The sequence below is a fragment of the Parasteatoda tepidariorum genome, chromosome 1 (genome assembly GCF_982258835.1).
Source record: "Parasteatoda tepidariorum strain Cologne lab strain chromosome 1, Ptep-v5.0, whole genome shotgun sequence".
Taxonomy (NCBI): domain Eukaryota; kingdom Metazoa; phylum Arthropoda; class Arachnida; order Araneae; family Theridiidae; genus Parasteatoda; species Parasteatoda tepidariorum.
Window position 1 is genome coordinate 3,461,676 of NC_141755.1, and position 12,672 is coordinate 3,474,347.

The 12,672-nt window shown below is 30.6% G+C and overlaps 1 protein-coding gene across 1 annotated transcript; it reads left to right on the plus strand.

Moving 5' to 3' along the window:
- The first annotated feature begins 1,901 nt into the window (after positions 1-1,901).
- RpL10Ab (ribosomal protein L10Ab) lies at positions 1,902-12,247 on the plus strand. The gene is made up of 5 exons (XM_043041915.3): positions 1,902-1,960; positions 2,079-2,234; positions 7,803-7,951; positions 10,216-10,388; positions 12,041-12,247. Exons 1-5 carry the CDS (start codon positions 1,956-1,958, stop codon positions 12,209-12,211), a joined length of 654 nt encoding a protein of 217 aa, XP_042897849.1. The 5' UTR covers positions 1,902-1,955; the 3' UTR covers positions 12,212-12,247.
- The last annotated feature ends 425 nt before the right edge of the window (positions 12,248-12,672 follow it).

A 12,672-nucleotide genomic window follows, 5' to 3' on the forward strand; every position in this document is an offset into this window, starting at 1 on the left:
TCGTTAATACAGACGTTTTGTTGTGAAACAAAAGCAGAAATCAACTCTAAGCAAAAGCCATAATAATGATATAAATTCCAATTTGAAAAGAGAAAAAAGTCTTGTATATTTTTTTAGAAAAGAGATTGTAAAGACAAAGAGAAATTACCGATGATCTTTTATACGAAAAAACTAAAAATGGCGGAAAGGTCCGTTTTCGTTATTAACTTTTAGGTGCTTTAGTTCAAAATAATTAAGAAATATAATAAACTAGTGAGTAATATCCCAAAGTGACACAATAAATAAAACCAAGTAGTAAAGGATAACACTCAAAACATGCCAAACCTTACACTTTATTTATGTTTTGATACTAATTTTCTTAAATGTTTTTAGGTTCACAATCAGTTAGAATTTGTAAATTTAAACACACATTACAATAATAAAACTTCCTAAAATATGAAGTCGCATGATAACATAAGCGAAGGGATACAACGGAAGTTTTCTAAATTTCTTTCGGTTTTATAGGAAGCTTGTATTATTGTTGACATTCAGTCATTTTTGTGTTGACGCAGCTAACAATCAGAATCTTAGAATGGCTCTTATTTTTTTTAAACAGATTTGATAAAAAAAAAAATAGTTCATGTAAGGTGACTAAAAAATTTATTAAACTGTTCTATATATGTTTTGTGTGATTATTAAGACAGGGCTGAACAATCTAAGAAATATAATCAGAATTGTTGTTATTTTCTTTAATGTAACTCATTAATTAAAAGACTAATGTTTCAAGATTTCGTGTCATTTACTCTTTCAGATAAAAACTTTCACAGAAAAGTATGTCGTTTCAAAAAAACTTTATAAAAGTTATTAAACAATTCACAGATTAAACTGGAGTCCTAGAATGAACAAGGCTTATGTAGTTGTGTGGCATCTAACTGACTACAATTACCAACTGAGCAATTTAAAATATAAATTTCATTAAGTTTATTTATTTATTTTATTTTCGTTGATGCACCATTGATTTGTCCTCAAATCATGGTTTATAAATCTGGTCCAGCTTTGCCAGCTTCCCGGGAAAACTTTTTTTAAATTTTATTTCTAATGGCAAAAGAAAATGACAAACTCTTTCAAAAAGGTGAACAACAAGTAAGAGAAAAAGTCACTATCTCATTAACAGATGTCGGGCACTCCAGTAGCGCTTCACCTCAGAGTCCCCACGCAGAGCCGAGCATCTCAATAGATGGTTCCTGTCCATAGGTTCATTATTCGAGGTCCCGCAGTGGACTGATCGTTAAGCCACGGTTCCCAGCAGATCACCGAAGTCAAGCATCACTAGCTACGGTCAGTGTGCGGGTGGGTGACCACATGGCTCAGTCTGCGTAGGAACCGAGGGTGTGCGGTATTGGTCCTCGTTAAACTGTGCTACAGTAAAGTGCTCGACTTCGTGCGCAGGTCGTCGGGCTACCGAAGCGGGGGTGTCATCCCCTCCGCAGAGGATCAAAAATGTGATGGCATGTCTTCGGATCATCCTCCGGGATGTTTCCCAGACCGTCGCCAATAAATAATTATTTCTCTCCCCTAGATGAATTAATAATACCTCTTAATTTATGTTAAAAACTTACTTACTGCTTTTATTTTACATTATGATTAATGAAGCGAAAGAACATTGTTTAACATGAAAAGGATGAGATTATTTATTTCATTAAACTAAAGTAAAGATTCTGAAAAAAATCCTATTCGTGAATTCAAGCAAAGAAAGAAACACTGTTTGCACTTGTGTTGCAAACGGAAAACCGTAGAACTTGCTGCGTCAAGAACTGTTCCTTTTACGCACAAGCGCATTTCCATCACACAACTCAACTCTCTTTTCGTTTGAGCTTTGTATGTCAATGTGGCAACACAGTTAAATTTCATTACTACGATCGGATATCTGGCTGGAGTGTGTCATTCTGATTTGTGTTCGCGGTGTGTTGTAGAGGATGAGGTATGGCAATCTTATTTAATCATCATCTATAATTGTAATCCAGTTTATCATAATAGTTTTTTTGTTCGAATATAATTCATTTCTTAATTCTATGATATTTTTTTAATGTATTTTTCAGTTCAAAAATTAGCAGAGATACACTCTATGAGTGTGTGAACACATGCCTAGATAATGCCACAAAGAAGCCCAGAAAGTTCCTTGAAACAGTAGAACTCCAAATTGCTTTGAAGAATTATGATCCCCAAAAGGACAAACGTTTCTCTGGAACTGTCAAGTATGAAGAATTTTCTGATTTACCTGTTTAAATTAGTCCTGCTGATAATGATAATGCATTTTCATGTCTAACTTCGTCTAAATTTCTAAAGTAATTAAGTCTGAAATATCCAAAAATAGTATGTTTAATGCTTTATTACTGAGATTTTTAAAATCAGCATGACTATTTTATCCAGGAAGCTAAGATTCTCTTAGCGGACCCCTCACCCAGGGTCTTAAATATTGGGGAGGAATTAGTAGATTTTATCTGCTTCTTCCGTTAATTATATCTAACTGCATCCCAGTGATGGTAAGTAGATATTTATCTAATCTTTGAATATTTGTTTAACCAATGTTAAGAACTAGTTACGACTTGCACTTCATTTTTAATAGAAATCCAACTTCATAAATATTAGATTAAAAATTATATTTTAATAATATTACACGTGTTTTTATTTTTGCAGAAATAAGTGCGAAATAATTGTGTATTTATGACCCATTAAACCAGCACTGGTATTGTTTATTCATTATCACATTTTACTTTTAATGCTTCACTTGTACCTTTATGATGAAAATTTCTCATTAGTGATGTACACTGATCTTTCACCTTGGAGAACTGAATTATGGTACTGAAACTGATTAAAATTTCCTGTCACGAAAACTTCTTAAGTGTGATCTGTAGCAAAACAATATTCTTTGCAACTTCTCAAACCTAGGCAAGCCTCTTGGCTCATAAATAATTAAGATTCCCCTTGTGAAATTTCTAGTTTTTCCTTGAATGCAGCCATAATATCATCTTTTTATACTATTCTCTTGGTTGGTAAAGTTTATAAAATTACTCTAAATATTATTGGTTTCTAATTGAAATGTGGTTTGGCATGTTTGTATCTCAGTTCCTGGGCAAGTGCCTTCACAATAAAATTTTGTTAAGCTTTGATGATTCATTTAAATCTGAATTAAAGTAGCTTAAGTTGTAACTGCTATTGCATTTGTGAAGATATTAAAATTCATGCTTAGAAATATTTTAACCATGGGTGCAATTTGAAAACATAGCATGTTTTGTTATCAGGGGTCTGTCCAGGCCAAATTTACTACTGCTTAGCGGTACCTTCACAAATTCAATTTTAGGAAAAACGGTAGTTTAACAAAATACTTTTTCTTAAAATTTCATTTTTGTATCCCTTAAGAAACGATAAATCCATATTTTTTTGTTGATTTTATTAATATAATTTTTAATTTTTCACAAATTATGTCCAAATTTTCACAAAATAGGTACCTGACAGAAAAGCCTAGACAGACCCCTGGTTATAGAATAAATTAATTGCTGAGTGACCTATTATGATTTGCCCTTGACTTTTCCGATTGTTTTGTTAATGTGACACCATAATGATGAATCAATAAATTTTAAGTGATGCTTCATGATCTTTCACCTTGGAGAACTGATTTGGTGTCGAAGCTTTCTGTTATTGTGTTTTAAAAATTGTTGGTGAATCATAAAATTGTAAATTCAGATCTTAGATTGTGTTCCAGAAAAATCAATATTTTTCACTAGCTGCGATTAATTTATGCTTGCCGTCTCTTTCATTTGTAAATAGTTTTCCTGGTAGTATAGTAAATGTGATTAATCATTTTTTCATTTAAATTACGCTGCATATATTTTAAAATTTCTTATAATATATTAATAAGTTTTGAAAATTTAAATTTATGAAGATATGAATTTTTCGGAATATACGCCAATTATGATTTTACTCTGGAAATTTTCAGGATTTTTGAGTAGGACTCACAATTATTCCTGTTTCTTTGTTTCATTTTAAATTTTTAATTAAGATATAAAAGAGGAGGAAGCTGTTACTCTTTTTTAATCAGGCATGTGATTCTTTTGCTAATTCATGCAATTTTGGAAACCGCTAGTTTATACTAAGTCAAACTTTTCTTGCAGTTCTGCCAATCAAAAGTTCTAATTTTATTTACACAAAATCTTGGTATTTATTGACTCTTACCAGCTGATTCTTTTTTCTAAGTTCTCAGTGTTTGTGTTATCTCAAGTTTAACTACATTATTATAAAAAAAGATAGTAAATGTTTGAATTTATCAGTCACTTGACATGACAATATTGCTGTTTTTTTTTTGAAAATAGAATTTCTAGTTATTGCTACTGAAATCCATATGATTTTTCAGGGTGTGTAGCTTTTTTAAGAAGTACTTAAAGGTGTTTATTTTTAATTTTCATTTTTTAAAAACTCTTAATGGTGCTTTTTTGTTTGGGTGTTTTTAAAAGTGCTAAATTTTCTCCTTTCCATAATGAGATTTTTTCTTTTCCATGTTGATATTCCTCATGAATTATGCAGAAAGACATTGATCTGTGGATCTCCTCTTTCGTGCTTTGCTTGTTTAATTTTGTTCAACCGTGCATTATAATTTCATATCCTGACTCTGCCAGTTCTTATTTTTGGTCTTTCCCATGTTTGTATATGCACGCATTTGATCGTTGTGAACACAAAGTATGTATGGACGATGTTACTGAATTTTTTTTTTTTTTTTTTGAGCTTTCTTAGTTAAATAAAATAGTTGTTGACTAAAACTGTTAGTAACAATCAGAAGATAAAGGTGAAAGCTAACTGTTCTAAATTAAAATGCAGAGCCCATGCTAAGGCCTTAAAATTACCTGTAAATAGTTTAGTCATATCAGGGGTCTGTTTAGATGAAATTAGGGCCTGTTAACGGACCCTTCACAAAATATCTTTTCATAAAAACGGACCCTTCACAAAATATTTTAACTTAAAAACGGACCCTTCACAAAATGATTTTTCTTTTAATCGGACCCTTCACAAATTTGTTTATCTTCATTATTATTTTGTTAATCGAATAAACCCTTTCCAGGCCAGAAAACAAGAAAGATGGATGTAATCGAATTAAGTTTTGTCTTCGGCAGACGATTCTTCCATTATTCGTCCTAAATGAATATTCTGCGTTCAGCAGTATAGGCTAAATACCAAATATTAGTATGTTGCATCTGTAATTTAGAAGGAGCAATTGTTTATTTTTTAAAATTTAATTTTTTTGATTATAATTTTACAGTGTTGAGCATAATCTTGTATGTCTTTACAATTGAAAAACTCCTTGAAATTTTTTTTTGTTGTTTAAATAACAGACCCTATTTGCACAAATTCATAAAAGCGGACCCGGTTTGAAAGAAAGTGAGTAATTTTTTTACAATTTCACGAAAAACGGACCTTTCACAAAATGTCTGGACAGACCCCTGCATATGTCTGAGAGAGATTATTGAATAGAATAAACAAAATCTTTTCAAAAAGATTTATATTGATTGTAATTTTTAAGATCAAGGGGAGCACGATATATATTTCCCCTTTCTATATGAAAAATAATACGCTAGTGCTTTCGCGGAATCCCTTTAGCAGCATTTTTTCAAGCTATCTGCAACAAAACTCTGTAGCGCTAATGTAAGATGTTTGAAATATCTCTGGATATTTAAAAACCATGTGGAAATGATTATCAATAACTGCCGAATATTATCTGCATAAATTGAGCTCAACATCAGAATGTGATAATCTAAATGCATGATTCAAATATTATGTTCATAGTATTCCCCGCACCTGGAAAGACATGAATTTTGGAGTTTAACAAAATTTGTCATGAAATGTCATGATCTTAGCTATTTTTTAAAGAAAATCATGAATTTAGGTTGCTGAAAAATCTAATTTTTAAATTTCAATTTAAAAATATCCCCCTCCCATTTCATGGTGATATAAAATCCCCACTCAATCATTTTATTAAATTATAAAATGTTTTTATCATGTTCTTTAAAAGTTATGGTGTTCAAAAAATGAGAGAAAAAAACATTTCTAGAGCTAATTATCTCTGTGGTTTCAGAATTTTTGTTATTTATTTATTTTATTTTATCAATTTAAATTTTAGCTGAAGCAAGCCAGTTATTGGCGAATTTTTTTAAATTCCGAAATGAGAACAGAAAAATTAGGGGTATTTCTTTCCTGTCGGATCAACAAGAAAAGTATCTTTAGAATCTAATTCTGAAGAAAACAATTATTTGCTTTTGTATTTTTTTTCCAGCTATTTTATTGCTTCCAACTCTTTCTTTACCCTGTTTTTAAAATTTAAAATCTATATGACGATGCAGAGTATAACAGTTTTGGTTATACCTATCATTTCAAGGAATGTTATTGTAATGCTTTTTTAAATTTCTAGTGCCTTTGTCAGAGAAAATAGCAACTTAGTTAAGCTGTGAAAAATTCTAGGAATTTGTCATGGAAAGTCATAAATTTGAAAATCTAAAATGTAGCAGATACCCTGTCCTGTTTGATTAAATTTCAGTAGAAAAGCTTCACTTTTAAAAAAAAAATCTTTCTGCAAAAATTCTGTAACGTTTTGTGACAAAGTCGCTGAGATTCTGCCACATGGTACTGAATTTACAATTTTATTGTTTATTAGGTCTTAGATAATGCTTAATTTTCTTTAATATAGTAGTGGTCAAAAATGTTTAAAATTATAATTAGGAAAAATTTAAATTTCACTGAATAAATGCTTCTGCTCCATTTTATAAATCTTAAATCTTGATCTAACTTTGTCTTATTGAAAGAGACTTAGAATTCTTTTAAAAGCTTTTACTTTGAATTCATCTTTTTCAAAGCTTTTTTAAGTTCCATACATTTATTAATTTCATAGTGTTTGATTGTGTTTATGTAGAATTCAGCTTTTTTTTTTTTGCTAACTGGTACTTTCATCCCTGAATAATTCTGAATTCTTATGAAATGAATAGCAGCCAGTTAGATATTTTCTATTTTGTAAATGTTCTTAATATGGTTTGTACAAAAACCTTTGAAACTTTGAATTGTGATATTTAATTATTGTTAACCTTAGTGAAGATGTCTGGGCATGCTTGTGGTTGTGGAAAGTTCAACCAGATCATGGTTTTGATGTTTAATTCACCAAGAAATTTATTTCTCAAGTATTTTATCCATTTGATGTATGAAAATTAGTTAAACTATTCTGTTTACACTATCCTTAGTCATACATAACTTAATTGACCTTAAGACCTGTACAATACATTGCAAAATAAGTCGGCATACCAGTATAGTGATTAAAGATTTCAGGCATCTGAATTAAGATTAAGTTACTGATATAAGCAAACACATAATGTAACTATAAGGCCTCTTAACTTTAATGATATCTATTGTAACCTTTGTTTTTTAAGCTGTTTATTTTTAGAAAAAAAATAGATGAAGGTTTGGAAGTAGATAATTCGAATTTCTCATAAATCCGAGATAGGAAGGTTGCTTCTAATTAATTAAAAACCTAACTCGTGTGACGATTACTGCGACTTAATGTTGTAAAACAATATTGTGTGTTAAAACATGAGACAAGTGTGTTTAAACATAGGACATTAGACAATGTTGTGGTTATAATGTATATTGTTACTTGGTTTAATGTATTACATGTACCCTGATCCTCAAATGTGAGTATCCCAATATACACTTCAATTTAGTTTGAAAACTGATAGTTTGAGCTGTAATTCTTTTTATATAAAATCTCGAATGATAATTTTATTTTTTAGGCTAAAGAATATTCCAAGACCTAAATTTAAGGTGTGTGTACTTGGTGATCAACAACATTGTGATGAAGCAAAGGCAAATGATGTTGAATGCATGGACGCAGAAGCTTTAAAGAAGCTGAATAAGAATAAAAAGCTTGTTAAAAAATTATGTAGGTTGGATTTTTTTTTAGACATTTGAATTAAGCGAGCACTTTGAACCCTCCTGCTTGTGTTTTATACACTGGTAGGTTCCTAATCTAGTGCAATATCGATGGAAAGGATTAATAATAGTGAACTATCACAGTTGTACTTTCATAAAATTCTTTCCTACAAATTTATTTATTAAATTTTTTTTGCTCATACTTTTTGAGGTGATAGTTAAGAATGATATCAGGAAGTATTTAAACAGTGCTACACTAAGCGCAGGTCTTGGCGTGAGTTGCTTTTCTCACTTAATGTCACTATCTTTAAAATACATAATTTCGATGGCAGATCATTAAAATGATAATATAAAGTTGTATTTGATTTCTTCATCGAAGTTTCTACACATTTTTCGACAGACATGTGCTGAGCCCTGTAAGCAAATTTTTTGTACTGCTTATATTGTAATAGTTTCATGCTGTACTTCCTTGTTACATTGGTTATATATCTTATACTTTTAAAAAATAGTTCTTTTTAATCAAAAGAACATTGTATTCCTATGCAACGGAATTCCCTCCAAATCATTATGTAATGAGATGGGTCGTCTGAGTGCTATAAGAAAATGGTAGGTTGAGTTGATTTATTTTTACTGAAACTAATCTTAGTTATCTGCCTGACAATTTTTGATTTGTTTTATTTCTTAAGATTGTGTAAGGTTAAATTGCTGCTCTTATCCTTTTAAAAGGATTGATTTTATTTAATTGATTTTTGCTTACGCTTGTTGTGTTGTATTAAAAAATTTTTTTTTTCTTTAAATACAGTTTCAATGTTTTCCATTGCTTTTTGTAGTAAGTAGGCACTCAGAACCCTCTTACTTATATTTATATAAAAGTAAGTTCCTATTTGTGTGCAATATTAAAGTAAGATGAAAATGATAGTGAGGGATTTAATTTAAATCTTTCAAGGATTTCATTCTGACAATTATCATAGAAATTGTATGAAGGCTATTTTGGATTAAGTCAGTTTTAAAGCTCCCCGATTGCTGTCGACAATAGTGCACCTGAATTCCCTCCAGATCATTTAATAATGAAATGGGTCATCAGAGTGCTATAATAACAAGTAGGTTGAGTAGATTGATTTTAAATAAAATTGACCTTAGTTATCTACTTGACATATTTATTTATAGTTCTGAAACTTGAGTAGTAAGAAGCACATAAATATTCACTGCAATTGTGGACATTCTGCCAAAAGTTAATTGCATTGTAGCTTGGCAGTGGCACCTAAGAGAATATGGAAAGATAGGGAATTCAGCTCTAACTGCTATATAAAGGTATTGTAAAGTCAGGTGTCTGTCCAGACCAAATTTACTAACATTTAGCGGTACTTTCACAAAATACTTTATCTTAAATTTTATTTTTTTGTATCCCGTAAGAAATGATAAATTCATATTTTTGTGTTGAATTTTTCAATATAATTTTTAATTTTCACAAATTATGTCTTAAATTTTCACAAAATAGGTACCTCTCAGAAAAACCTAGACAGATCCCTGATAAGTAATTTGTTTTGTCTATGTTAATAATGGGCACATTCATTTCCTAAGATTCCTTGCACAGTTTTCATTGTACCTTACCATGGTGATTTGTATTATGAAGTGCTGTATCATTATCTTTCACCTTGGTGAACTGATGTTATTTCATTGTGTTGGATTTAAAATCACTGATTTGTTCAATAATAAAACTTCGAAGTTCATCCTGTTTGCACCTGTGTTAGTATTTCCAGCATAATAGATATTGTGTTGATGTCCGCAGTGTGCTACAATAAAAACCATGGTATTTTGAGTAGTATAGGTAGTGTCATCTTCCTATATCTAATTAACTGCCAGACAAGTTCAAAAATGCAGGGTGCGTACAGACTCCTTTTACTCCTTGGAAATAAGTCTCTGAGGAGTACTCGGAACTACTTAGATTTCTAAATTAATCCTTTGAAACTCCTTAGATTATTGTGTTGCATAGATGGACTTACTAAGTACGCTGATGACTTTGCTATTCAATCAGAGAAACTAAATTATATGATAACTGTGATATATATGATATATATGATAAATATGATAAAAAGTGATAACTTTATTAATTTTTCTTGATGAAGTTGTTTGTCAAAGTCAAAATTTTAAGTCCTTCAAATTTTGAACTCCTTGGATTTCTTCTTCTGATCTCTGTATGAACCCTGAGAATGTTGCTATAAATATTTCATCATATTTGCGAGTTGATTTTAAAATTTAGTGCTCTTTTTGCAGCTAAGAAGTACGATGCTTTCCTTGCTTCTGAATCTTTGATCAAGCAGATCCCCAGGCTTTTGGGCCCTGGATTAAACAAGGCTGGCAAGTTTCCTTCCCTTCTTACTCACAATGAATCCATGATGGCTAAGATTGATGAAGTTAAGGCTACCATCAAGTTCCAAATGAAGAAGGTATGTTTTCGCTTTTTTTAAAATTATAATTTGCATTTATTTTATGTATCATGAAGATTGGCACAGTTTTGCTCCAAACCTGTCCTTTTTTGGCATGCTTGGCTTCCCTAACTGTGGACATTAATTGTTGTAATAAGAATATGGATTTGAATTGTTTCAATATTCATAATTATTTCATCTACATTGATAATTAATTATGGCATGGTCTTTTATCATTGTAATTGAAGAGTGTCTTGAGAATCAAGAGATTTCAAAAGTTACAAGTGTCCTGATATTTTTGAATAAAAATGTTTTATAGTTATTTTTAGCTTTATCCTGATTTTGCAGTAGTTTTTGCAGTATTGATGCATTAAAAATCATCAATCATTAGGATTTTTAATCAGTCTAAAAAACAACAATAAAAGTACTGTAATTTGACGGATATAGTTAATTTATTACGGCTAATTTTAATAGCCCTTAATCAGGATTTTAGGAATGTGTTTTTGCAGTAACAGCTTTTGTATGCAGTGGTGGAGTTGTGTAGTTTTGCTTTTTTTTTATCTACTTTTCAAAGCTATCAATCCATATAATAATATTGCAATTGTATCAGAATTTTTGAATATTTAAATTGTTCTTTTAGATGCAATTTAAAATGTTGAACTTCTAGTCCTGAACTTGCTCTATGATGTTTTAATGCATGTATTATCTGATATGTTATGATTGCTATCTTTTACTGAGAGCATTTGATTTTAAAATTATCATAATTAGTTTCACTTTTATTTGTTTTCCTCTTCTATTCCCTGCTCTCCTTATGCTGGGTATGCAGGTTATTCCAAGAGGTATAATAAAATAGTGCATTTGCACCATTTTTTGCCTAAATGGGCCTAAAATATTTTTAAATGCATACACTTGTTTAAATTATTTAAGTCAGTAGGCAAACAAACTACAGGACAATTTAAAAGAATATATTAATCATCCAAGGTGTGAGTGTAGTTGGCTAATTTCTTCTGAATGGTAAGCAAGTTTATATGACAGATTGAGGACACTTAACTAACGATTCTATTTAAAATGTTTAATTAAGGCTCTGATGAATGCTCAATAGTCTGAGTTTAGTGTTGAGAAAAAATATTCTGAGCTTGTTTTAGTGTAATAAAACAATTTTGCTGCTGTGATGATCTCTAAATGTCTTAGTTTCATGAAGAAAATTAGAGGCTGTTTCTGAGCTCCCATTATATTCGCCATTTTAAGTGTTGAGAAAAGAGTTGTTAGTATTTATAGCTCTGTTTGACACTAATATTTAAATGTTGTAGGAATAGTTTTATTATTCATGTGTTATTTTTGTTAGCTAGTGCCTGTTTCTATCATGAGATGTCAGAATATATATGAGCTAAACTTTTATGTTGGGATATTTACCAAGGTCATTGTGTTGTGTGTGCAATGAACTGTGGATATATCCCTATATTAATTACCATTGTAACTCTTAGAGTTTTGGTTACAGTCCTAGAGTATTGATGCTGTCAACTCAACTGGGCTCTCGTTTGATCAGAAATTCTGAATATTATAGAAATAGCTTTGGTTTTGATTTTTAGAATTTACTGGATTTAATTTCTGCTACCTACTTTACTACTCAATGCAATGTCTGAAATAGGCTAAATATATATTTCTTTTTCTAGGTGTTGTGTTTAGCTGTTGCCATTGGTCACGTTAAGATGACTTCTGAGGAGTTGGCCCAAAATTTGAACTTGGCTATTAATTTCTTAGTCTCCTTGTTGAAGAAAAATTGGCAAAATATTCGCTCCCTTACAGTCAAGACAACAATGGGACCACCTGTCAGATTGTATTAATTCAATGTTTTTGCAATAAACAAAATTAACTCAAAATTTGTTTCATTTTTTATAGCTCATGGTCATTAACTGAAATGTCTAGGTCTAGTGTTAAAACCACAAGCTCAGTGAAAAGATTCCTTCTTGGGTGGTCCAATTAAACAGATTTAATATACAAAGAGGGAAAATTTGCATTTCTTCCAAGAGGAATGACCAATTTTGCTTGTCATTTTTTAAGTAACATTTGTGGGGGAATGAAAAATGTGCAAAATACAAATGTATCTTATCTGTAATTAAAAACGTAAAAACTATCAGCTTATAAGAAAAACATTATCTTCCTCCTTTCCCTAAATCATGCAATTACAAAAAAAATAGGAGTGCTGAAGCCTTTAAGGTAATTTTTCAGTTTTGTGTGAATAAGAACAAAAATCGAAACTGTACTTTCGATCAATGCTGAACTCCATAGTCTAGCAGGGTGCGTA

Coding starts and splice junctions, on each gene's coding strand:
- RpL10Ab (XM_043041915.3), top strand. Junction 2,235..7,802: donor CGTTTCTCTGGAACTGTCAA/GTATGAAGAATT, acceptor TTTATTTTTTAG/GCTAAAGAATATTCCAAGAC. Junction 10,389..12,040: donor TCAAGTTCCAAATGAAGAAG/GTATGTTTTCGC, acceptor TTCTTTTTCTAG/GTGTTGTGTTTAGCTGTTGC.